Raw genomic sequence first — 27,627 nt, forward strand, 5'->3', positions numbered from 1 at the left:
TGCTCTCCTCTCCCTCCCCATCACAGTAGATCCAGTTTCAGCCCAAACACTTTCTTAACGAATGACCCAGGGGCAAGGGAGTGGAGAGAGTGTCTGTGGGAGATCACAGACCGACTCCCTCCTCCCTGGGGTTTGGATATGAGAGAGATAGAGAGATAGAGATAGAGATAGAGAGAGAGAGAGAGAGAGAGAGAGAGAGAGAGAGAGAGAGAGAGAGAGAGAGAGAGAGAGAGAGAGAGAGAGAGATAGAGATAGAGATAGAGATAGAGATAGAGAGAGAGAGAGAGAGAGAGAGAGAGAGAAAGAAAATGAATGGAGAGATCACAGACCGACTCTCTCCTCCCTGGGGTTTGGATATGAGAGAGATAGAGATAGAGATAGAGAGAGAGAGAGAGAGAGAGAGAGAGAGAGAGAGAGAGAGAGAGAGAGAGAGAGAGAGAGAGAGAGATAGAGATAGAGATAGAGATAGAGATAGAGATAGAGATAGAGATAGAGATAGATAGAGAGAGAGAGAGAGAGAGAGAAAGAAAATGAATGGAGAGATCACAGACCGACTCTCTCCTCCCTGGGGTTTGGAGGTGTGTATAGAGAGAGAGAGAGAGGGAGAGAGGGAGAGGAGAGAGAGAGGAGAGAAGGGAGAGAGAGGGAGAGAGGGAGGGAGAGAGAGAGAGAGAGAGAGAGAGATCACAGATCGACTCCCTCCTCCCTGGGGTTTGGAGGTGTGTATGAGAGAGGGAGAGGGAGGGAGGGAGGGGGGAGAGGAGAGAGAGAGAGAGATCACAGACCGACTCCCTCCTCCCTGGGGTTTGGAGGTGTGTGTGAGAGAGAGAGACAGGGAGAGAGGGTGTGGAGAGAGTGTCTGTGGGAGTCTGGGAGATCACAGACTGACTCCTCCCTGGAGTTTGGAGGTGTTTGTGTGTGTGTGTGTGTGAGAGAGAGAGAGAGAGAGAGAGAGTAGAGAGAGGGAATGGAGAGATCGCAGGATCACAGACCGACTCTCTCCTCCCTGGGGTTTGGAGGTGTGTATGAGAGAGGGAGAGGGAGGGAGGGAGAGAGAGAGAGAGGACAGAGAGAGAGAGAGAGAGAGATCACAGGATCACAGACCGACTCTCTCCTTCCTGGGGTTTGGAGGTGTGTATGAGAGAGGGAGGAGAGGGAGACGGAGAGGGGAGAGGGAGGGAGGGAGGGAGGGAGGGAGAGAGAGAGAGACAGACAGAGAGAGGGAGAGAGAGAGAGAGAGAGAGAGAGAGAGAGAGATCACAGACCGACTCCCTCCTCCCTGGAGTTTGGAGGTGTGTGTGTGTGTGTGAGAGAGAGAGACAGGGAGAGAGGGTGTGGAGAGAGTATCTGTGGGAGTCTGGGAGATCACAGACTGACTCTCTCCTCCCTGGAGTTTGGGGGAGAGAGGGAGACAGGAAGATGGAGAGAAAGACATAGAAGACAGCAAGACAGAAAGACAGAGAGGGAGAGAGAGAGAGAGACAAAAAGATATATTTATATATATATAGAAAGAAAAGCATATGGGGACCAGACTTCCAAAACAGCTCCAAAAATGAGTTTGTCATTATTTCTCTTCTCTTGGAAAAAAATTAATTGCAGATGGAGGAACATTCCAGAAAGTGAGAACGAAACATTTTCTGCCACAAAAAAAACACACACACAAATATGAAACTGGTGTTGCTGGGGAACAGAACAAACGGGAGAAAGAGGGTGAGTGAGAGAGGTCAGAGGGAAAGAGGAGAGGTGGGGTAGAGGGGAAGGGGGAGAGAGGGGAGAGCTGATGAGGTACTGGCAGTGACGTTGGTTGAGGAATCAATCACCATGGCAATGGAGAGAAGTCCCTAACCTGGGGTTCAGGTTCAGAGAGGCCCTCCCTCAGTACTGCACTGGTTGTTTGTCGGGAGTGGGACTCCAATCCATCACCCTCCCTCGGTGCTGGGAGGTGGGTAGGATGCAGAGACTGTGCCTCTAATCAATGGTAGGCAGCAAGTGGCACCGCAGCAGCCATTTTCAGCGACAGAGCTTCTTCACTGAGATGGGAGGTGGGAGGGGAAGGTGCAGGCCTCTGCCCCTCAGGACTCCTAACACCACAACTCTTGCCCCCAGGGGCAGGGGCAGAGACTAGGCTAGCAGCAGCACAGTAGTGCAGTGGGTAGAACAACTACCTACCTAGGGTCCCAGTTTGATCCTGAGCTCCAGAACTCTTTCTCTGAAGTTCCTTGAAATATCTTTTTTGCACAATTTAGTATAAGATAGTTGCAGTGAAAGATGACAGGGTGGTCAAGAAGATGTACGATGTGTTGGCCTTCATAAGTCAGGGACTGAGTTCAAGAGCCCTGAGGGAATGTTGCAGCTGTATAAAACCCTGGTTAGACCACACCTGGAATATCGTGTTCAGTTCTGGTCACCTCATTATAGGAAGGATATGGAAGCTCTACAGAGGGTGCAGAGGAGATTTACCAGGATGCTGCCTGGATTAGAGCACGTCTTATCAGGAAAGGTTGAGTGAGCGGGGCCTTTTCTCTTTGGAGCGAAGGAGGACGAGAGCTGACTTGATAAAAGTGTTTTGGACAGGCATTGATAGGTTGGACAGCCCGACACTGTTTTCCAGGGCAGAAGTGGGTAATAAGAGAGGGCACAACCAGCAAATCCAACTTATAAGTCTCCCTAATGCTAGATCTGGTGTTCATAAACAGGACTGGCGTGTAAGTCCAGTATGGGCAAAGTCCTCCCTTCCACTGAGCACATCTACAAGGAGTGTTGTCACAAGCAAGCAGCATCCATCATAAAGGACTCCCACCATGCAGCCCACACTGCTGCCGTCTGAGGAAACAGGAGGTCCATTGGGGTATGCGGGCCTCTCCTTCACATGTTCTACTCATTTGCTGTCATCAGTACAATCTTCTATGTGGTGATGTGCTGGGGCAGTGGCATCACCACGGGTGAAGACAACAGGCTCAATAAACTGATTAGAAAGGCTGGCTCTGTTATAGGAGTCAATCTGAACACACTGGAGGCTGTTGTCTCAGTCGCTGCTCCAAAAAGCGCCAAATGACGTCATTCTTACCCTCGGCCCATTAGGCGCTATAATGAGTCAACCTATAGCTGGGGAAGGCTGCTTGTGGTAACTTTTTTAAATACTTTCTTACTTCTATTCTAATATTTGTATATCTGTGCACTTGTAATGCTACTGTGGAATCAATAGAGTATCTATCTATCAGGAAGGAGATGCAGGAGCCTCAGGACCACTCCAACAGGTTCAGAAACATTTATTACCCCCTCAACCATCAGGCTCTTAAACCAAAGGGGAGATAACTTCACTCACCCCAACACTGAACTGTTTCCAGAAACTATGGACTCACTTTCAAGGACTCTTCATTCCATTTTCTCAATATTTACTGCATATTGTTGTGGGTGGCCTTTCATTGATTCTATTGTGTCGGACTGGGCAGATGAGATCCAACAGCCAGGACGGTATTACTGCAACGCTTCGCAGAGAGCGAAGGACATGACAAAGCTCAGATGTCATGGTCACACACTACCACCCAGGAAGGCCCCAGTTTGTGATACTTGTTCACACCACTGGATTCAGACGTCTGAGGTAGAGAGTGGAACTCTCCCAGTGCAACAGCTCTTCCACTTTAAAAACTCTCCCCGCACAGGTTTCCTGTTGTCGTCAGACATGATGGACAAACACAAATTGCTGGGCGGCGGGGATCAAAGGGCCTATTCTGAGCTGTATCTCAATAAAATAAAATTTAAAACACAAGATTGTGGTTCTTATATTTATTGTGAATGTCTGCAAGACAACAAATCTCAGAAATGGGAAAGGGAATTAAAATGGGTGGCCACTGGGAGATCCCGCCTGTTCTGGCAGATGGAGAAGCACCTTTGGTCCATCTGCCAGACAAAGCAGGATCTCCCAGCAGCCACAGCCACTCGTTTTAATTCCACCTCCCATTCCCATTCCCAGTCTGACAGGTCAGTCCGTGGCCTCCTCTGCTGCCATGATGAGACCACACTCAGGCTGGACGGGCAACGCCTTGCATTCCCTCTCAGTAGCTCCAACCTGATGGCATGAACATCAATTTCTCAAACTTCCAGTAATGGCCTTCCCATTTCTCTCACCATTCCTATTTCCCTCTCTCATCCTATCTTCCTACCCACCCATCGTCCCCTTCTGCTGCTCCTCCCTTTCTTCCATGGCCTTCTGTCCTCTCCTGTCAGATTCCCCCTTCTCCAGCCCGTTATCTCTTTCACCATTCAATTTCCCAGCTCTTCACTTCACCCCTCCCCGCTCCCGGTTTCACCTACCGCCTTGTACTTCCTCCTCCCCTCCCCCACCTCCCTATTCTGACTCCTCATCTTTTTTCTCCAGTTCCGATGAAGGGTCTCAGCCCGAAAAATTGACTGTTCACTCTTTCCCACAGATGCTGCGTGGCCTGTGGAGTTCCTCCGGCATTTTGTGTGTGTTGCTTTTATTTCCAGCACCTGCAGATTTTCTCTTGTTTGTGAATGAACCTCAGGGTTGTACATGGTGACATATATGTACTTTGATAATACATTTACTTTGGACTTTGAACCACAGCACAGCAGGCAGCATGTTGAAGAATTCGTTAATAAAATAAACTTCTGCTATTAATAACTCACTATAAAACTAACATATTGTAAAGGCCCAACTGGTTCATTAACATTCCTTGCAAAAGGACAATCACAGTGTCACTCAGCACAGGAGCAATATTTCTCTGCTAACCAACACCCAGACACACTCATCTCCCTTTTCATCCCAGACATTCTGAACGCACCCCACCCCATCCTCTTGGTTTATTACAAAGTCATAGAGCATAGAAACAGGCCCTTCAGCCCATCAAGTCTGTGCTAAACCATTACCCTGCCAAGTCCCATTGACCAGCACCTAGACCACAGTCAAGTTTACTGTCATTTCCATCGAGATGCAGCACACAGCGTCATAGGAAGTCATTCCTGCCTGTGGCCATCGAACTTTACAACTCCTCCCTTGGAGGGTCAGTCACCCTGAGCCGATAGGCTGGTTCTGGACTTATTTCATAATTTACTGGCATAATTTACATATTACTATTTAACTATTTATGGTTCTATTACTATTTATTATTTATGGTGCAACTGTAATGAAAACCAATTTCCCCCGGGATCAATAAAGTATGACTATGACTATTTAACTAAGTATATGTATACACCCAAACGAGACGTTTCTCTAAACCAGGGTGTAAAACACAATTGTACACAGACATACGTATAACACACAATAAATTAGGAAAGTAAGGATAAAATATACAGGTGAATTATACATAAATAAACACAGTAAAGTGCATAAATTAAATATTGTCAGGTACAGGACAGACTAAACGATGTGATGAGGCAGGGAGTTCAGAAGCCTAATGGCCTGAGGGAAGAAACTGTTTCCCATCCTGACCGTTCTTGTTTTTATGCATCGGAGTCTCCTGCCTGATGGTAGAAAGTCAAAGAGGATGCTGGATGGATGGGTGGGTTCCTTAATAATACTAAGGACCCTGTGTATGCGGTGCTCCTGATAAATGTCCCCGATGGACGGTAGGGAGACCCCTATGGTCATCTCAGCCATTCCCACAGTCCTTTGTAGGGACTACCAGTCCGATTCTGGGCTACCCCCTCAATCTCCTCAGGAAGTGGAGACATTGCTGTGCCTTCTTGTTTAGGGAGGTGATATTGAGGGACCGGGTGAGGTCGTCCGTGATGTGAACAGAGCTCCCAGCAACTTGGTGCACAACTCTCTCGCCGGAGGAGGCCTCCATGCCTCTCGCTGTCATGAGCCCTTTGGACCTGCGGCGGGGGACGGGCACTGGGCAGAGGCAGGTCTTGACACACCTGAATGACAATTATTTGGGTTTGTTTATGACTATTTTTATGCTGTCACTGCGTTTGGCGTAGTGCTCATTATATGAATATGGTTTCATTCTGCTTCTCGTTCTTAAGTGATTAGTTTTTGATTTTGACCTGCATGGGTTCCCTGTGATTTATGTTCTAGTTAAGGGAATTCTGCACCCAGCGCTCATTGCTGTTTGCATTTACCCTATCTATACCCCTCATAATTTTGTATAGCTCTATCAAATCTCCCCTCATTCTTTTACACTCTAGGGAATAAAGTCCCAACCTGTTCAATCTTTCCCTGTACCTCAGGTCCTCAAGTCTCGGCAACATCCTTGTAAATTTTCTCTGCACTCTTCCAACATTACTGACATCTTTTCTGTAGGTAGGTGACCAGAAATGCACACAATACTACAAATTAGGCCTCACCAAAGTCCTATACAATTTCAACATAACATCCCATCTCCTGTACTCAATGCTTTGACTTATGAAGGCCAATGCACCAAAAACTTTCTTTACAACCTTATCTACCTATGATGTCACTTCCAAAGAATTATGGACCTGCATTCCCAGAACCCCTTGTTCCCACAATTAGAGATGCTTATTTGAGAAAAAAAAATCAGCTTTAATCAATTACTTCTCGCTGCTGCCATCTCCTGCCTCAGGTCCCACACCACCAGGTTCAGGAACAGTTATTACCCCACAACCATCAGGCTCCTGAACCAGTGTGGATAACTTCACTCACCACAATGAGCCTCAGGTCCCACACCACCAGGTTCAGAAACAGTTATTACCCCTCAACCATCAGGCTCCTGAACCAGTGTGGATAACTTCACTCACCACAATGAGCCTCAGGTCCCACACCACCAGGTTCAGGAACAGTTATTACCCCACAACCATCAGGCTCCTGAACCAGAGTGGATAACTTCACTCACCACAATGAGCCTCAGGTCCCACACCACCAGGTTCAGGAACAGTTATTACCTGACAACCATCAGGCTCCTGAACCAGTGTGGATAACTTCACTCACCACAATGAGCCTCAGGTCCCATACCACCAGGTTCAGGAACAGTTATTACCCCCACAACCATCAGGCTCCTGAACCAGAGTGGATAACTTCACTCACCACAACGAGCCTCAGGTCCCACACCACCAGGTTCAGGAACAGTTATTACCCCACAACCATCAGGCTCCTGAACCAGTGTGGATAACTTCACTCACCACAATGAGCCTCAGGTCCCACACCACCAGGTTCAGGAACAGTTATTACCCCACAACCATCAGGCTCCTGAACCAGTGTGGATAACTTCACTCACCACAATGAGCCTCAGGTCCCACACCACCAGGTTCAGGAACAGTTATTACCCCACAACCATCAGGCTCCTGAACCAGTGTGGATAACTTCACTCACCACAACGAGCCTCAGGTCCCACACCACCAGGTTCAGGAACAGTTATTACCCCACAACCATCAGGCTCTTGAACCAGTGTGGATAACTTCACTCACCACAATGAGCCTCAGGTCCCACACCACCAGGTTCAGGAACAGTTATTACCCCACAACCATCAGGCTCCTGAACCAGTGTGGATAACTTCACTCACCACAATGAGCCTCAGGTCCCACACCACCAGGTTCAGGAACAGTTATTACCCCTCAACCATCAGGCTCCTGAACCAGTGTGGATAACTTCACTCACCACAATGAGCCTCAGGTCCCACACCACCAGGTTCAGGAACAGTTATTACCCCTCAACCATCAGGCTCCTGAACCAGTGTGGATAACTTCACTCACCACAATGAGCCTCAGGTCCCACACCACCAGGTTCAGGAACAGTTATTACCCCACAACCATCAGGCTCCTGAACCAGTGTGGATATCTTCACTCACCACAATGAGCCTCAGGTCCCACACCACCAGGTTCAGGAACAGTTATTACCCCACAACCATCAGGCTCCTGAACCAGTGTGGATAACTTCACTCACCACAATGAGCCTCAGGTCCCACACCACCAGGTTCAGGAACAGTTATTACCCCTCAACCATCAGGCTCCTGAACCAGTGTGGATAACTTCACTCACCACAATGAGCCTCAGGTCCCACACCACCAGGTTCAGGAACAGTTATTACCCCACAACCATCAGGCTCCTGAACCAGTGTGGATAACTTCACTCACCACAATGAGCCTCAGGTCCCACACCACCAGGTTCAGGAACAGTTATCACCCCACAACCATCAGACTCCTGAACCAGTGTGGATAACTTCACTCCCCACAATGAGCCTCAGGTCCCACACCACCAGGTTCAGGAACAGTTATTACCCCTCAACCATCAGGCTCCTGAACCAGTGTGGATAACTTCACTCACCACAACACTGAACTGATCCCACAATCTACAGACCCACTTTAGAGCCTGAAGAAGAAAGTAGACTTATTATCAAAGTACATAGATGTCACCATATACAAACCTACGATTTGTTTTGCTCAACAAATCCAAGAAACAATTCAATGAAAGACCACAGCCAACAGGGCGGACAAACAGCCAATGCACATACAGTGCGGGAGGGACTCAGCAGGCCAGGCAGCATCCATGGACGGGAATAAACAGTTGACGTTTCGGGCCGAGACCCTTCACCAGGACCTGCTGAGCTCCTCCAGTGCATTGTGTGCATTTTTCTAGATTTCCAGCGTCTGCAGTACCTCTTGTTCTAAGATGAACAACCAATATGCAAAAGACAACAGGCTGTGCAAGTACAAAATACAAAAATAATAACAATAATAAATAAATATCATGAACATAAGACGAAGAGCCCTTCAAAGTGGCTCCATAGGTTGTGGGTACATTTCAGTGATGGGGCGAGTGAAGTTGAGTTAAGTTCTCCCTTTTGTTTGAAGAGCAGTAACTATCCCTGAACCTGGTGGTTTGGGTCCTGAGGCTCCTGTACCTTCTGCCTGATGGCAGCGGTGAGAGACGAGCATGGAGGGGGTCCCCAATGATGGATGCTGCTTTCCTGTGACAACGCTCTTTAAAGATGTGCTCAGTGCTGGGGTGAGCTTTACCCATGATGGACTGGGCTGTGTCCACTATTTTTGTAAGATCTTCCATTCAAGGGTGTTGTTGTTTCCATACCACTCAGTGTAGTTATCGCCTTTTGCTCAGGTTCTTGAACAAAAGGGGGTAACTATACTTATTTAAGGACTCTCTTATCTTATTTCAGACTCATTATTTATTGTTATTTATTTATTATCTGCATTTGCACAGCTTGTTTACAGTCCCTGTTCTGCAAATTTGCAGAGTTTGCGGACAGAAAAAGGATCTCGGGGTTGTATGTGGTGACATATCTGTACTCCGATAGTAAATTTTACTTTGAACTCTGCTGCAGCCAGTCAATACACCCTCCACCACACACTGTTTGAAGTTTGTCAAAGCTTTAGATGTCGTGCTGAATCTTTGCAAACTGCTGAGGAAGTTGAGGTGCTGCTGTGCTTTCTTTGTAATGGTGTTTACATGCTGGGCCCAGGACAGGTCCCTTGAAATAGTAACACTGAGGAATTTAAAGTTGCTGACCCTCTCCACCTCTGACGAGGACTGGCTCATGGACCTCTGGTTTCCTCTTCCTTAAGTCAATAATCAGCTCCTTGGTCGTACTGACAATGAGTGAGAGGTTGTTGTTATGGCACCACACAGCCACATTTTCAATCTCCCTCCTGTAGATTGATTCGTCACCACCTTCGATTTGGCAAACTAACCTTAATTTAATCCACCTTTGATGAAAAGACTTACGTTTTCAGTATTTTTTTAACTTATTATTATTTTTGTATTTGCACAGATTGTTTTCTTTTGCACATTGCTTTTGTCAGTGTGTGTAGTTTTTCATTGATTGTATTGGAATTCTTTATGAATGCCTGCTAGAAAACACATCTCAAAATGGTATTGGGTAACATAAACCAAAGTTGCTGGTGAACGCAGCAGGCTAGGCAGCATCTCTAGGAAGAGGTACAGTCGACGTTTCAGGCCGAGACCCTTCGTCAGGACTAACTGAAGGAAGAGTTAGTAAGAGATTTGAAAGTGGTAGGGGGAGGGGGAGATCCAAAATGATAGGAGAAGACAGGAGGGGGAGGGATGGAGCCAAGAGCTGGACAGGTGATTGGCAAAAGGGGTATGAGAGGATCATGGGACAGGAGGCCCAGGGAGGAGGAAAAGTGGGGGGGAACCCAGAGGATGGGCAAGGGGTATAGTGAGAGGGACAGAGGGAGAAAAAGGAGAGAGAGAAATAAGAATGAGTAAATAAATAAATAACAGATGGGGTATGAGGGGGAGGTGGGACATTAGCGGAAGTTTGAGAAGTCAATGTTCATGCCATCAGGTTGGAGGCTACCCAGATGGAATATAAGGTGTTGTTCCTCCAACCTGAGTGTGGCTTCATCTTTACAGTAGAGGAGGCCATGGATAGACATGTCAGAATGGGAATGGGATGTAGAATTAAAATGTGTGGCCACTGGGAGATCCTGCTTTCTCTGGCAGACAGAGCATAGCTGTTCAGCAAAACGATCTCCCAGTCTGCGTCGGGTCTCGCCAATATATAGAAGGCCACATCGGGAGCACCGGAAACGTCGACTGTACCTCTTCCTAGAGATGCTGCCTGGCCTGCTGTGTTCCACCAGCAACTTTGATGTGTGTTGCTTGAATTTCCAGTATCTGTAGAATTCCTTGTGTTTGAGTAACATAAATATACTTTGGTAGTAAAGTTACTTAGAACATTAAGTTTAAAAATTTAGGGGCCTTGGTGGGATTTGAACTCATGGCTCGGGATTGTTAACAGTCAGGCCAATAAATGAGTCACTGCTCTGCAGCTCAGTACTGCACCCTCCCCGAACCCTCTCCAAACCCTGTCCAGCATTACAACTGCCTGTGGTTGGATGGCAGTAGTCCAGGGAAACAGGGCCACTTTGCTTCAATAATGGCACTACATGGATTCACCAAAGGAAGTTCACTCCAGAATGTCTCTACCCTGGAGCACTCCAGAAATTCCCTGACCTGGAATGTGCCTACCACGAAGGAAGATCTCAGCATTAATCCATTCCCACCGCTGGGGGGGCTGAAACTCCATTCTAACCAGCTTCACTTCAGACAGTTAATCTAGTCCTGAAAATAAACTTGAGGAGGATGGATGTGTCAAACACAGGAGGAGTACTGATTCAAGGGAAATAATTGTGATTTTCATTGCATATGACTCCCAGATGAGTTTCTTCAGAAAACAAAGAGGTAGAAGGGAGGAGGAAGGGGGGGGGGGGGAGAATGGGGGGGAAGGGAGAGTCAGCTCATTCTCCTCCGCTCCAAAGAGAAAAGACTGAGCTCACTCAACCTATACTCATAAAGTATGCTCTGTCATCCAGGCAGTTTCCCGATAAACCTCCTCCACACCCTCTCTAAAGCTTTACAGTTAATTGGTTGCTGCATAAAATCAAGTTCAAAGTTCACGTTTAAAGTAAACTGATCATCAAAGTACGTACTGTATAGGCCATTATATACAACCATGAGATTCTTTTTCTTGCAGGCAGACTCAGTAACTCCAAGAAACACCATACAGAATCACTGAAAGATTGCACCCAACAAGGCAATCAGTGTGCAAGAGACAATAAACTATGCAAATACAAAAAAAAGCAATAAATATCAGGAACATGAGACGAAGAGTCCTGGAAAGTGAGTCCATAGCTTGGGGGAACATTTCAATGATGGTGAGTGAAACTACCCCCTTATGTTCATGAGCCAGATGGGGAGGTAACTGTTCCTGATCCTGGTATTGTACTGCTGCAGTGCGATCAGACCGAGCACAAGGCCCCCATCCTGGCCACAGCGCGCTCTGCTCTAGGTGACAGCTTCCTGACCGCCCCCCCCACCCATCAGCGAGGTCGCACTGGATCCAGAGGCGAGCCGCTAAGCTGTTGGAAGGATGAAACGAGAACGGAGGGCAGTGTCCAAAGGGGACGTAGAACACGGTTCCCTGGGGCGCGTTAACTCACCCCAGTCAGTCTTGATTTCGCAGGTTATTCTTATTCTGGCACCTACCCCCTTTCCTCTCCAGTCCTGGTGAAGGGTCTCGGCCCGAAACGTTGACTGTTTATTCCCCTCTGTAGGTGCTGCCTGACCTGCTGAGTTCCTCCAGCGTGCTGCGTGTGTCACTCTGGGCTTCCAGCATCTGCAGAGTCTCCCGTGTTCCGCAACAACCATGTTCTTTGCGCAAGGGAGAGAAGGGGTCCAGAACCACTGCTGGGTGGTCCTGCAGAGATGTCTGGGCCTCTATACAGCCAAGCACTGATCAGAGTCGGTAGACGCCCACACTCTGGGGCGGACTGACCATAAAACATAGGAATAGAATTACTGCAGGGTCTATGCCATGGACCCCTACCATTAACTGAGGGGTCTGTGGACCCCAACCTGGGAACCCCGATTTAGGCCATTTGGCCCATCGAGTCTGCTCTGCCGTTCCATCATGGCTGATTTATTTTACCTCTCAAACCCAATTTCCTATCAACCTTGGTTTTAAACATACTCAATGACTCGACCTCCACAACAAACAATTCACAGGTTCACCAGTCTCTGGCTAAAGAAATTCCTCCTTGCTGCGTATTTAACTGAGGCCTCCGTAGGTCAGGGTCGACCATGGATATTGCATCCCAGTTGTCTAGATACACAAGCCAGGGCAGTACGATACGGAGAGTGAGCTGTTGCCCGTGTGACAGGTTCCCCCTCTCAACACATCTGGTGAACCCAAAGGAACGACAGAGACTGATACAGTATGGTACCAGCAGTGTTGAACTTAACACAGGGTAGGGACCCCAGCTCTGGATTTTCCCCCCGGGGGTTTACTCCCAAATCCTTCCCTCATGAGTGGGTATAGTCGCAAGGTAGCGGAGGTCTGAGATCAGAGTTTTCCTTCTCCTAGATGAGCTGCCAATAACAGCTGATGAGCCCCATCTGCCCGAAGCAACTGGTTTTAAGGCACCAGTAACCCACCTTTACCCCTCCTCCTGTCAGTAGAAATGGTTCCACTAGCTAAGCTTCATGTGTAGGCCAGGAGCTGGACTTGGCTGCCAGAGGCTGTTTGGATCTCACGCCATTGGGAGCATTTAATAGATAGTGGGAGCTTATTCTCGTTACCACCCCCGGCTATAACAAGCTTAGTACCATACATCAGTAGTATTTGTGTTATCTTGCAAATATGTTGTTGATTAAGCACTGTTGTTTGTTTAAATAATTCACTACAAGTTGCATGCAAAAATACGTGAATTGCCTATGTCATGATGCTGCCATGTGACATGAGTGAAGTCACACATGTCAGACTCCCATGTCTTCCTCTGAATTAGTTTAATGTTTCAAAGTTACAAAACATCTCTGTTGGAAGAAGCATCTGCATCTTTGTGGTCTGAGGTTGCATCCTCCGTTGCTGACTCCTCCGCCATGTGGGCACCATGGTAGGGGAGCAGCTAGCATGCTGCTAGAACAGGTCAGAGTTCAGATCTGACATCGTCCCTAAGCAGTCTATATGTTCTCTCTGCGGACTGTGTGGGTTTCCTCCAGGTGCTCCAGTTTCCTCCCACAGTTAGTCGATTCACCGGTAATTGTAAATTGTTTAGGGTTAATTTGGGGGTTGCTGGGTGACGTGGCCCCAGGAGCTGGAATGGCCAATCCCACGCTGTATCTCCAAAACTACAGTAAACATCCTCTCCACATCCACTTTGTCCTAACACCCCCCAAAGCACCTTCATACTTGCCAATGCCCCTCTTAGGCACAATATACTTTCCAGAACCGCCCCCCACCATAGTGTAAAAATCATGTCTAACATATCCTAACATGAGAAAAGTGATTCTGCTTTAAAATTTTATTTGTCTGTAAACCTAGCTTGCACAGTACCTGTGTGCTGTACAGCAGCTTCCATATCAATGTGATCCTTGACCTTGATGGTTCTTAGGAAGAGTTGGAATATCTGGTTCAAGTTATGACAGCAAAAGCCCAAGTCCCCACGTGTAACGACGTCTGTTTTTTGTGAGGATGTGGTTCACTGCACTGAAGCCTCTTTCAACAAGGTAGGAGGATGGAAATGCAATGAAAAGCAGTCTGGCTCTTCTCCAAAGAGCAGGAAACTTCATATGACAGTCTAGCCACATATCACAAAAGCTGACATTTTTTAAAAGCATTTTTGCTTCATCACTCTTAATTTCGATAATTTCTTCTTGCTGTGAAAACATTCTTCTCTCATTGTTTGCTTATATATTTCCAGTTTTCTGATGAAAGTGGACATTGCACTTTTTGTCAGGATTAAATTGAAGTTCTCACCCTGCAGTTTCATATTTAGAATGTTCATTCTGTCATACAGGTCGGCGAGGTAAGCCATATCTCCAAGTGTAAGTTCAATCTTGTTTCCCAACCTCTTGTCAACTTTGAGGAAAAATTCAAGCTCAGTGTCAAGAGATCTAAGGAATGTTTTAAGCAGCAGCCTTTTGAGAGCCAACACACTTCAGTGTGAAGAAGCAAGCATTCAAACTCTTCATTGTTATCTTGGCATAACTGGTGAAATAATCTGCTATTTAATGGGTGAGCTTTAATTTTGTTGATAGCAGATACTGCAAAAGCTATGCTTGAAGAAGTCACTAGCTAAGGTTTTTGGCTGCGAGATGTTGACGATGAATTGCACAATGGATTGCTGGTAAACCAGCATGGTGATCTGTCATATACGGTGCTCCATCTATTACACAAGAAACCATGTTCCTAATCAGAATACTTTTATTCTCAATATACATTTTGAGCTCATTGTAGATTGATTCTCCTTTGATATTTGTTTTCAACTTTTTACAAAAAGGAATCTCTTCATAAACTTTTCAATTTTTGAGCAACTGTACATATGCCATTAGCAATGTCTTGTTGTCTCGCACAGTTGACTCATCCAGTTGTATCCCATATCTAGGCCTTTCAATATCTGATAGGTTTTAATGAGATTCCAGCCCCCCCACCATTCTTCTAAATTCTAGTTAATACAGGCCTAGAATCATCGAACACTTCTCATATATTAACCCTTTCATTCTCGTGAACCTCCTCTATAGCCTCCATGCAGACCAAAATTGTACGGTTAGGTCCTGGTGACGTGCACAATCCTCCGAATGGAGGCAGGTGAAACTCACTTGGAACGTGACCTTCCTGCGGCACAGAAAACCATGAGATAGAGTGGACAACACACTTGGCCTGAAATGTTGACTGTTAATTCTTTTCCTAGATGTTACCTGGCCTGCTGAGTTCCTCCAGCACTCTGTGTGTGTTGCTTGGATTTTCAGCATCTGCAGGTTTTCTCTACCACTTAGAGCAGATCCCCACTTAGAATGTCCCTAGGCTTGGAAGCATTGTGATAGTCCAGGGATAGCAAAGTCTAACTGTGCCTTCTACAGTTCACTGAGGTGAGAGGATACAAGTTCAAGGTGCTGGCCAAAGTCAAATTTATTATCAAAGTACATACATGTCACTATATATTACCCCGAGATTCATTTTCCTGAGGGCATACTCAGAAAATCTATAGAATAGTAACTATAACAGGATCAAAGGCTGTGATGCAGAAGACAACAGACTGTCCAAATAAATAGTAATGAGAGCATGAAATAGCAAGATACAGTCCTTAACGTGAGATAATTGGTTGTAGGAGCTTCTCAATGGAAGGGCTAGTAAGTGTAGTTATCCCCTTTTATTCTAGAGCCTGATGGTTGAGGGGTAGTAACTGTTCCTGAATCTACTGGCTCCAGTACCTTCTTCCTGATAGCAGCAGCGAGAGGAGAGCATGTCCTGGGGAGGGTGGTGTTGTCCCTGATGATGGATGCTGCTTGCCTGCAGCAATGTTTCATGTAGATGTGTTCAATGGTGGGGAGGGCTTTACCTGTGATGGACTGGACCCAGTCTACTACTTTTTGTAGGCTTTTCCATTCAAAGGCATTAGTGTTTCCACACTAGGCTGTGATGCAGCCAGGCATTATGTACTCTCTGCTACATCTTTAACCATTGCAGGCTGGCATAGAGTTGAAGTTCAAAGTTAATTTATTACCGAAGTATGTATGTCATATACAAGCTTGAGATTCATTATCAGCCACAGGATGTTTCTATCATTCTACGGGGTTCCTTTGTTTTGCGGTTTCAGGTTGTACAGACTGTGATATTAAAGATATACAATAGAATCACACACAGTAAAGACTGACAAGCACAAGAAGTTCTGCAGATAATGAAAATCCAGTGCAACACTTTAAGGGTTCCTTAAGCTTGTTCTGGCCGGGGGTGGGGGTAGTGGGGACAAGCTCCCACTAACTATTAAATGCCCCCAGTAGGGTGTGCCTCAAATAGTCTCTGACAAACAAGTCCAGCTCCTGGCCTTCACGTGTGGCTTAGCTACCAAGCCTAGTGGAACTGCTTCTACTGACAGGAGAAGCGGCAAGGGCAGGTTACTAGTGCCTTAAAACCAGTTGCTTCGGGCAGATAGAGCTCGGCAGTCCTGGTTGGCAACCCATATAGAAGGAAAACTCTGATCTCAATATCGAACTTCATATATGCCACCATATACACCCGAGATTCAATTTTCTTGTGGGCATTGTCAATGGTATAATAACCATTACAAAGTTAATGGAAGAACATCCAACTTGGGTGTTGAACACCAGATTGCAGGAGACAACATACTGGTCAAATACAAAAGAAATAATAATAATAAGTAAATAAGCAATAAATATCGAGCACACGAGATGAAGAGTCCTTTGAAAGTGAGTCGATTGGTTGTGGGAACATTGTAATGATGGGACAAGTGGAGTTGCGTGATGTTACCCTCTCTGGTTCAAGAGCCTGATGATTGAGGGGTAGTAACTGTTTCTGAACCAGGTGGTGTGAGTCCTGGGTCTCCCGTACCTTCTTCCTGATGGCAGCAGCGAGAAGAGAGCATGTCCTGGGTGGAGGGGGTCCCCGATGATGGATGCCACTTTCCTGTGACAGCATTTCATGTAGATGTGCTCAGAGATGGGGAGGGCTTTACCCCGTGATGGACTGGGCAGGATCCACTGGGCAGGATCACGAATTGGGGCCCTTTTGCCCGGAAAGCCCAAAGGTATGGCGGTTCCCCGGTAATAATGTCCAACATAGGGCCAGAACTGACGCAGAAGTTACAGCTTGGGAACGAGGCAACAAGACAGAGCTAACAGTGGAATGGAGGGTGATGGCTTGCAGGAGAAAGTGGAAAAGCACCAGGGGAAAAAAAATCTGCAGCAGCTCCAGTTAGAAAGTGATTGATAACACCTTGAAAACTAGGGCAACCATCTAGGCCTCCAGCTATTAAACCACAAACAACCCAGCTAACAGAGCTCCACAGAGACTCTAGAAACCACTAACCCAGCCCACCCACTGCTGACTCTCGCAGGACTCTAGACAGCTTGGAATTAAGTCCTCAAATAACATCAGGCAGAGTCTGAATCAATATCAGTGGTGTGGTGACGGTACGTCAAGTTGCTCCTTAGACCCCCCACCCCCTGATCAGGGTCACGTGAAGCCACAGGAGCAGGTGGTGGATGGTCGTACGAGCAGCTGGTGCAGATGACAAGTCCTGGTTATGTGACGACTGACACCAGGCAGACAATCTCCGAAGAGTATTGATAATGGCTGGGGTCACCCGTCTTGTAAAGACACTGCCCAGAGGCAACGGTAAACCAGTTCTGCAGAAAAACTTGCCAAGAACAATCATGGTCACGGGTAAGATTGTGATCATTCACGTCACACGACACAGCTCATGAGGAACAACCTGTATTCAGACAAACACAGGTACAAAATCCAAGACTGCTTATTGTCATTCTTCTGTACTCAAATGTAAAGGAGAACAAAATCATTGTAACTCCGGATCTGACACTGCACAAAAAAACACAAACAAAAACAATAAAAAGTAAATAAAACAGCAACCCTATCAAACATAATATACAAGAAACTGTTTTATAGATTGATTCGGTTATGGTTAGTATTCTATAGATTTATTGAGTATGCCCACAAGAAAATGAATCTCAGGGTTGTATATGGTGACATATATGAACTTTGATCATAAATTTACTTTGAACTTTGAGTAATTGTACATAAAGTAACTAGATGGTGTGTATGTCATGGTGGTTGGGGGTGTGGAGGGGTGAATTAGCGGGTGGAGGTGTTGATCAGCCTCACTGCTTGGGGTAAGTAGTAACTGTTTTTGAGTTCGGTGGTCCTGGCATGGATGCTACATAGCCTCCTCCCTGATGGGAGTGGGACAAACAGTCCATGAGCAGGGTGGGTGGAATCCTTCATGTTGTTACTGGTTCTTTTCCAGCACCTTTCTGTGTACATAGAACACACTCTTGCCGATGAAGACAACTGGTTGCAGAGGCTTTCTGTGCACGCAGTGCAGTTTCCATACCGTGCAGCGTTGCAGCATGTTAGGATGCTCTCTACTGCATATCTGTAGAATGACATGAGCATAGATGTGCAAAGTCCAGCTCTCTTCAGCCTCCTCAGAAAGCAGAGGCACTGGTGAGCTTTCCTGATTGTGGAGGATATGTTCTGGGGCCATGAGAGGTTGTGTGAGATGAGCACTCCCAGGAGTTTGAAACTTCTCGCAGTTTCCACTGGCATGCTGCTGAAGTAAAGAGGGATGCGAGTGGTGCGAGTTCTCCCGAGTCGGTAACAACCTCCTTTGTCTTGTTGACATTGAGGAAGATGTAACTTTCCTGGCACCAGGCCTCGAGCTCTTCCACCTCCTCTCTGTCGGCCGCCTCTATGCTGGTGATGAGGTCCAGCACAGTCGCGTCATCGATGAACTTGACAACATGATTGCTCATGTGATTGGCCCTGCAGTCATGATCAAATGGAGGAGCAGACTTGATGGGCCAAACAGCCTAATTCTGTTCCCCTGTCTTAGGGCCACTTTGCACTGAAATGGATTTTGTGTTTTCATCGTGTTCTTTCCCGTGATAATAACTTAATATCTTTTTCTTGTGAATGCAGCTTATCTGATGCTACGCGCCTGTGCTGGTGCTGGTAAGTCTTTTGTTACACCTACGCAGACATGTATTTGCATATGAACTTGACCTTGACTTTTGACTTTGTCAGTGATGGTGCCAGAGCTTTTTGCAGATCCAGGCTACTTCTTCTAGTTCATCTGCAAAACAGCATCTTCTTCTTCTTTTCTCCTGTCTTTCCTTTCGTTTCGAGGTGGCTGGGGCCCTGTCGGAGTGTGCGACCTACAGCTACATCGCAGTCTACGCTTCTCCATGGGCGGTGGGTTCTCAGTCACAGACTTGCCGCGCGGCCTAGCGGTTCGATATCTCCAGTTTGCCCCGGAAGATGCGCGCCTTTGGGGCGCGGGCCCTGTGGATGCCCTGGTTCCTCGCCGGAGTTGCTGACTGAAGCCTGGTGGGGGATTGAAAGATCGAGACAGCAGGCAGGTAGGTGGTGTGGACTGCTGTTGGAAGATGACTCCTGCATTCTCTCTCTCTTGATGGCGATTGAGAGTCTGCTGATCTTCGAGTTGGGGAACTTGGGCAAGCGACAAGGCAGGTAGTAACATCGAAGCAATGAGCTGTTGCTCTCCCCTCTCATTGTTGCAGGGGCGATATCTCTCTTTCCCTTGCTAGTGTGAGAGAGAGAGTCAGTCTGAGATGCCAAGGTGTTGGGATGGGCTGCAGCTTTTCATGGACTCTAGATCACAGTGTCTTTGGGGGATTTGTTATTGCTTGTGGTGGGGAGGGAGGGCTTTGGAGTTCTAACATTTTCTGCTGTTCATTATTTTGGCCTTCTTATTCTGTTTTGTGGCTGTCTGTAAGGATTTCAGATTGTATATTTGTAAACATTCTCTGATATCAAATTGAACCACTGAACAACAAGAGCAACTCTGGGAGCCTGAAGTATTTGGACTGTAGTTCCCAGTCTCCAGTCTCACACCGCTCACTCTCACCATGCTGAGTACTCTCCAGATTAACGTTTGCAGTTTGCTGCTTCATCCAGACGATTGATTGGCAGTTACTGGAGTGCACGTCGAGCAACTCGTAGTCTGGGCACAGGCTGCCAGTGAGATAGAGATCTCTCTTCCCTACGCTCCCCCACCCCTCGATGCATCTGCACTCAGGCATACACTGAAGGCAGGCCAGATGAAATTAGGCAAAGCGGTATGATTTGATTAAGTCATAATAATTCCGCTCGAGTGCTTACTGTTAAACAAACAACATTCTTACAGCGATCTCATCTACACTGTCCGCCAGCAATCTCACCTGCAGGGAAAGCAACAAAATGTAGTATTCTGCATCACTGTCTGGTATGGGGGGGCGGGGGCTACAGCATGGGATTGTAGTAAGCTGCAGAGAATTGTAAAATTAGTCAGCTCCATCATGAGTACTAGCCTCTGTAGTATCCTGGTCATCTTCAAGGAGCGATGACTCAGAAAATTGATGTACGTAATTAAAGACCCCCATCACCCAGGTCATGCCCTGTTCTCATTGCTACCGTCAGGGAGGAGGTACAAGAGCCTGAAGGTACACAGTCAGTGTATCGGGAACAGCCTCGTCCCCAAAGTTATCAGATTTCTGAATGAACACCAAACCCATGAACATTACCTCACTACTTTTTTATTTCCTATTTCTTCACTACATATTTAACTATTTAATATAGACAATTACTGTAATTCAGTTTTCTCTCTATTATCATGTATTACATTGGACAGCTGCTGCAAAGTCAACAGATTTCGCGACATATGCCGGTGATATTAAACCTGATTCAGATTCTGTCGGCGGTTCAGCGCACATTAACACTTTCACCTCCTGGGTCGGGTGGTGGGGGAGGCTGACACTATAATATTACGGCCTAGCGCTAACAATATTATCTGTGACTGGATGTGCTATCGTTAGTATATATGGTGTGTGTGACTGAATGTACTGTGTTTGCACCTTGACCCCCGGCAGAACACAGTTTCGTTTAGCTGTAGACATGGGAATTAAACTTGAACTTGGTGCGACATTGACTACTAAACAGTCTCAAGAGATTCTGCAGATGCTGAAAACCTTGAGTAACACACAGACACACACAAAATACTGGAAGAACTCAGCAGGTCAGGCAGCCTCTGTGGAAATGAATAAACAGTGGCTATTTCAGGACTGGAGAGGAGGGGGGCAGACACCAGAATACGGAAGTGGAGGGAGGGGGAGGAGCACAAGCTGTCGGGTGATAGGTCAGACCAGGTGAGGGGGAGGGTGGGGGAGTGAGGATGAAGTAAGAAGCAGGGAGGTGATAGGTGGAAGCAGTAAAGGGCTAAGGAAGAGGAAATCTCATAGGACAGGAGAGGAGAGTGGATCATGGGAGAAAGGGAAGGAAAGGGGCACCAGAGGGAGAAGAGGAGGGGTGACAGTGGAACAAGGGACACATACCACATATAAGATACCAGTAAAACACGGTCACACTGAAAACTATATATGTCTGTGAGTGACACGTCCTGTAAATTGATGGTGCATGGGTGTTGTTGGCAAGAACAAGCGGTTCTCACCAGTCTGCAGATGAATATAGGTATGCGTGCAATCCAGTTGGTCATTCCTCCAATTGAACACTGGAGGGCAGCACTGTTGGGAGGAGCAAGTCCCAACTGTGCTATACCATCTCCAGTGCCTTTACTCCTGGACTGCTGCGACAGGCAAGCCCGCGGCTCGAAGCCTGGTCCTTGTTATGATTGAGGTCACACAGCTCCCCCAGTAAACACGGAAATGGACTTGCAACATTTTACATTATCAATGTCCAACAGGGTCTTGTGATTGAAAGAGAAACACCCAAGACAATCACTCGCTGTTAGACCGCCCACCGCCCTCGCGCACGAAGTCCGATGCCTTCCCGTAGCAGGCAGTAACACTGTCTGCACCAGCTTCTCTGCCAACAAACAGCTTGCTGATAGAGTAGCATGTGAAGTTCTTAGCGCCCAGCGTCGTCCTGTGATCATAAAGAACACCTTTGGGTGGCTCCCGGGAGGCTGCTGTGTCCAAATGCACCAGAAGTCCGTAACTGCGGGTTACGGTTCTGTAGCTGCACCAGAAGTCCGTAACTGCAGGTTACGGTTCTGTAACTGCACCAGAAGTCCGTAACTGTGAATTACGGTTCTGTAACTGCACCAGAAGTCCGTAACTGCGGGTTACGGTTCTGCAGCTGCACCAGAGGTCCGTAACTGCGGGTTACGGTTCTGGAACTGCACCAGAAGTCCGTAACTGCGGGTTACGGTTCTGTAACTGCACCAGAAGTCCGTAACTGCGGGTTACGGTTCTGTAACTGCACCAGAAGTCCGTAACTGCGGGTTACGGTTCTGTAACTGCACCAGAAGTCCGTAACTGTGGGTTACGGTTCTGTAGCTGCACCAGAAGTCCATAACTGCGGGTTACGGTTCTGTAGCTGCACCAGAAGTCCGTAACTGCGGGTTACGGTTCTGTAACTGCACCAGAAGTCCGTAACTGCGGGTTACGGTTCTGTAACTGCACCAGAAGTCAGCCGCAGTAGCACTGAAGAGGAATATTTGATAATTCCCATTGGAACTGTACAAAAACATTCGCCCCTACTGGTGCCATCTTGTGACAGCCGTCTACAGTATCCTCAACTCCACCAACCCTAACGTCTTCTGCTAACCCACCCTTCCACCACACCCTCATCCAAGTCACAACGAGCCGGTGTGCCCCAGGACAGACACGGCATCCATGTTGAGAAGTTCTGATTCGGGCGAGCAGCTGGGCTGATCTCCGGACGGTTGGTGGTCTGGGAGGAGCTGACAAAAGACCGTATCCATGCATTCAGGAATTTCAGCCTAGGAACATCAGGAAATGCTCAGTCCACCAATGCATTACAAGACAGGCTGATAAACCAGGCCAAAATCTATGAAAAACAAGAATGTTGGTCAGGACCAGATGTTTGACATCTGGTATATGTAACCAAGGGAGTTGACTATCAGAATTCCTACATGTGAAAAAGATCAGTTTAATTTTTTGTGCAAACTGTTGTTGGCAGAATCTCAGATGGTGACGAGAGGGTGTACAGGAGCGAGATAGGTCAGCTGGCTTAGTGGTGTTACAGCAACAACCCTGCACTCAACTTCAGCAAGACTGAAGAACTGACTGTGGACTTCAGAAAGGGTAAGATGAGAGAACACACACCAGTCCTCAAAGAGGGATCAGAAGTGGAAAGAGTGAGCAATTTCAAGTTCCTGGGCCCAACATCTCTGAGGATCTGTCCTGGACCCAACATATTGATGCAGCTACAAAGAAGGCACAGCAGCAGCTATGTTTCATTAGGAGTTTGCAGCGATTTGGTACGCCACCAAAGCAAATTTCTACAGATGAACTATGGAGAGCATTCTGACTGGCTGCATCACTGACTGGTGGCGGGGGGGGGGAGGAGGGTCAACTGCACAGGATTGAAATAAGCTTCAGAGATTTGTAAACTCAGTCAGCTCCATCACGGGCACGAGCCTCTGTACTATAGAACATAGAATAGTGCAGCACAGTACAGGCCCTTCGGCCCATATTGTTGTGCTGACCCTCAAACCCTGCCACCCATATAACCCCCCACCTTAAATTCCTCCATATACCTGTCCAGGACACCTTCAAGAAGCGGTGCCTCAAAAAGGCGGCATCCATTATTAAGGACCCCATCACCCAGGACGTGCCCTCTTCTCATTGCTACCACCAGGGAGGAGATACAGGAGCCTGAAGACACACACTCAACGATTCGGAAAATGTCCCATGAATCAGCTGGGATTAAATCAGGGGATGAAAGGGCTGTGTGGCTCGAAGGGATGAAAGGGCCTACTCCACACTATAGAAACATAGAAAATAGGTGCAGTAGGTCATTCGGCCCTTCGAGCCTGCACTGCCATTCTGTATGATCATGGCTGATCATCCAACTCAGAACCCTGCCCCAGCCTTCCCTCCATACCCCCTGATCCCTTTAGCCACAAGGGCCATACCTAACTCCCTCTTAAATATAGCCAATGAACTGGCCTCAACTGTTTCCTGTGGCAGAGAATTCCACAGATTCACCACTCTCTGTGTGAAGAAGTTTTTCCTAATCTCGGTCCTAAAAGGCTTCCCCTTTATCCTCAAACTGTGACCCCTCGGTCTGGACTTCCCCAACATCGGGAACAATCTTCCTGCATCTAGCCTGTCCAATCCTTTTAGGATTTTATACGTTTCAATCAGATCCCCCCTCAATCTTCTAAATTCCAATGAATACAAGCCTAGTCGATCCAGTCTTTCATCATATGAAAGTCCTGCCATCCCAGGAATCAATCTGGTGAACCTTCTTTGTACTCTCTCTATGGCAAGAATGTCTTTCCTCAGATTAGAGGACCAAAACTGCACACAATACTCCAGGTGTGGTCTCACCAAGGCCTTGTACAACTGCAGTAGTACCTCCCTGATCCTGTACTCGAATCTCCTCGCTATAAATGCCAGCATACCATTCGCCTTTTTCACCGCCTGCTGTACCTGCATGTCCACTTTCAATGACTGGTGTATAATGACACCCAGGTCTCGTTGCACCTCCCCTTTTCCTAATCGGCCACCATTCAGATAATAATCTGTTTTCCTGTTTTTGCCACCAAAGTGGATAACCTCACATTTATCCACATTAAATTGCATCTGCCATGAATTTGCCCACTCACCCAACCTATCCAAGTCACCCTGCATCCTCTTAGCATCCTCCTCACAGCTAACACTGCCACCCAGCTTCATGTCATCCGCAAACTTGGAGATGCTACATTTAATTCCCTCATCTAAGTCATTAATATATATCTCAATAAATTAAATATATAGATTTTAAATTCTGATTTTGGCACGGTATGATAGTGGTTAGTGAATGCTGTCACTGCCTGTTGCTGCCTGTAAGGAGACTGAGAAATAGGAGCAGAATTAGGCCATTCAGCCCATTGAGTCTGTTCTACTATTCCATCATGGCTGATTTATTATCCCTCTCAACCCCACTCTCCTGCTGCTTCCTCGTAACTTTTGACCTCCTTACTAATTAAAATGGAGGCAGTTTTGTTGGGGTGGAACCGAGGTGAGGCGAGGCGAGGTGGTGTGCCCTTCACTGAGGGCTGAAGTTTGATTTAAGCACCAAGCCAAATCGGGAAGGTAGGGTACGGGCCAAATCGAGGCAGTGGGGTCCAGGCACCAGATCACTCCGAGGTGACTGAACCTGGAGTTTGGACGATAATTCAGGCACCCAGTCAAGTTAAAAAGGTGAGAGCGCTGGGGCCTGAGGGGAGGGCCGAGCCGGTTCAGCTCACTGCTCTACAACGTTTACTGGGCTCTGCACTGAACTATGGGTCTTGGACGCTCTTTTGTGGACTTAGTTCAGAAACACTGTGAGCTTAAGGTTACTGTTTGCACAATATGTCTCTTTTAATTTCTCTGCACATTGCGTGTTTGTTGGTCCCTTTTTATGGGGCCTTTTAGATTTCTTGTTTCGTGGCTGCCTGTAAGGAGATGAATCTCAAGGTTATAACTTTGATAATAAATGTACTTTGAACTTTGGAACTTACCAACCTCAGTTTTAAATATATACAATGACGTGAGATTCCTACATCTTATGGATAAGGTTTGCGATAGCTTCTGTGGTAGAACGAACGGCCTGCTTGTACCGAGTTCCCAACATGAAAGACTTCACAAATTCAGCGGCACCAATAAAAATGATCTGGGAATTCCAGGAACTCTGCATCCGCAAACAGTTCCCTCTGACAATGAATGTTTGTGGACGATCATATATCACACCGACCCAGGCGTGCACACACACACAGACGCAGCTGACAGCCCGCTTCCTGTCTGGGAGACTTGCAGCATTCCGCATCTTCCCTCCCCTGACAAAGTTAAACAGTGGATGGGTGGAACATCCTCGACCGTCCCCTCCTCTCACCCACTCCGCCGAGCTCACACAAAGCCTCACTGCAAACCAGGAGAGCCCCTTTGCCCACACAGACTTTGAAATGTGGCCTTGTCCGCCACGAGGGGCTTGAATGAAAGGGTGGGCACAGAGACAAACTAAATGCAAGAGGCATTCTTCGCCTGGAACATATTCTGTAGATCAGAGCTGACATCCCCATCATGTCACCCATACCACTGGTAAACAAACAACAGTCATCAGTCTCAATGACTGTATCATTAGCAAATGACACAGAACCGCCAAATCATCAACTCTGATTCATAACTTCCAGGAATAAAGTCCACTTTTAAAAAAGATATGCACCCTAATCTCTTGCATGATAAAGACAGAGAGATAGATAAAGGGAAGGGGAAAGGAGAAGGGGGGGAGGGGGGAGAGAGAGGGGGAGGGGGGACAGAGAGAGAGAGGGGGGGGACAGAGAGAGGGGACAGAGAGAGAGGGGGGACAGACAGAGAGAGGGGGGACAGACAGAGAGAGGGAGGACAGACAGAGAGAGGGGGGGCAGAGAGAGAGGGAGAGAGAGAGAGGGGAGAGACGGGGGAGAGAGAGAGGGAGAAGGGAGAGAGAGGGGAGGGGGAGAGGGGAACAGAGGGGGGGAGAGAGAGGGGGACAGAGAGAGAGGGGAGAGAGAGGGGGGACAGAGAAAGAGGGGACAGAGAAAAGGGGGGACAGAGAGAGAGAGGGACAGAGAGAGGGGGGGACAGAGAGAGAGGGGGGACACAGAGAGAGAGGGACGACAGAGAGAGAGGGACGACAGAGAGAGAGAGAGGACAGAGAGAGAGGGAGGACAGAGAGAGGGGAGGACAGAGAGAGGGGGGGACAGAGAGAGGGGGGACAGAGAGAGAGGGGGGAACAGAGAGAGGGGGCAGAGAGAGAGGGGGGGACAGAGAGAGAGAGAGGGGGGACAGAGAGAGAGAGAGAGGGAGACAGAGAGAGAGGGACAGAGAGAGGGGGAGACAGAGAGAGGGGGGACAGAGAGAGAGGGGAGACAGAGAGAGAGGGGAGACGGGGGGAGACAGAGAGGGGGGGACAGAGAGAGAGGGGGGACAGAGGGGGGGACAGAGAGGGGGGGACAGAGAGAGAGGGGGGACAGAGAGGGACGACAGAGAGAGAGGGGGGACAGAGAGGGACGACAGAGAGAGAGGGAGGACAGAGAGGGGGGACAGAGAGAGAGGGGGACGGAGAGAGAGGGGAGACAGAGAGAGGGGAGACAGAGAGAGGGGGGAGAGAGGGGGGAGAGAGGGGGGAGAGAGGGGGGAGAGAGGGGGGAGAGAGGGAGGAGACAGAGGGGGGGAGACAGAGGGGGGGACAGAGAGAGAGGGGGGACAGAGAGAGAGGGGGGACAGAGGGGGGGACAGAGAGGGGGGACAGAGAGAGAGGGGGGACAGAGAGGGACGACAGAGAGAGAGGGGGACAGAGAGAGAGAGGGACAGAGAGAGGGGGAGACAGAGAGAGGGAGGACGGGGGGGACAGAGAGAGGGGGGACAGAGGGGGGGGACAGAGAGAGGGGGGACAGAGGGGGGGGACAGAGAGAGGGGGGACAGAGGGGGGGACAGAGAGAGAGGGAGGACAGAGAGGGGGGGACAGAGAGAGAGGGGGACAGAGAAAGGGGGGCAGAGAGAGAGGGGGACAGAGAAAGGGGGGCAGAGAGAGAGGGGGGCAGAGAGAGAGGGGACAGAGAGAGGGGGGAGATAGAGAGAGGGGGCACAGAGAGAGAGGGGACAGAGAGGGGGGGACAGAGAGGGGAGACAGAGAGAGAGGGG

At 48.0% G+C, this 27,627-nt stretch overlaps 1 protein-coding gene across 1 annotated transcript in view; it reads right to left on the reverse strand.

Annotated features, from left to right (window-relative positions):
* The window catches only part of LOC140206246 (protein numb homolog), an 86,558-nt gene extending 67,811 nt beyond the window's left edge, over positions 1–18,747 (reverse strand). The window contains exon 1 of the mRNA XM_072274565.1: positions 18,598–18,747. Coding sequence (XP_072130666.1) covers positions 18,598–18,747 — 150 coding nt within the window. The remainder of the gene's footprint in view (positions 1–18,597) is intronic.
* Positions 18,748–27,627: the final 8,880 nt, after the last annotated feature.

Source organism: Mobula birostris, chromosome 12 (assembly GCF_030028105.1).
Source record: "Mobula birostris isolate sMobBir1 chromosome 12, sMobBir1.hap1, whole genome shotgun sequence".
Lineage (NCBI taxonomy): Eukaryota > Metazoa > Chordata > Chondrichthyes > Myliobatiformes > Myliobatidae > Mobula > Mobula birostris.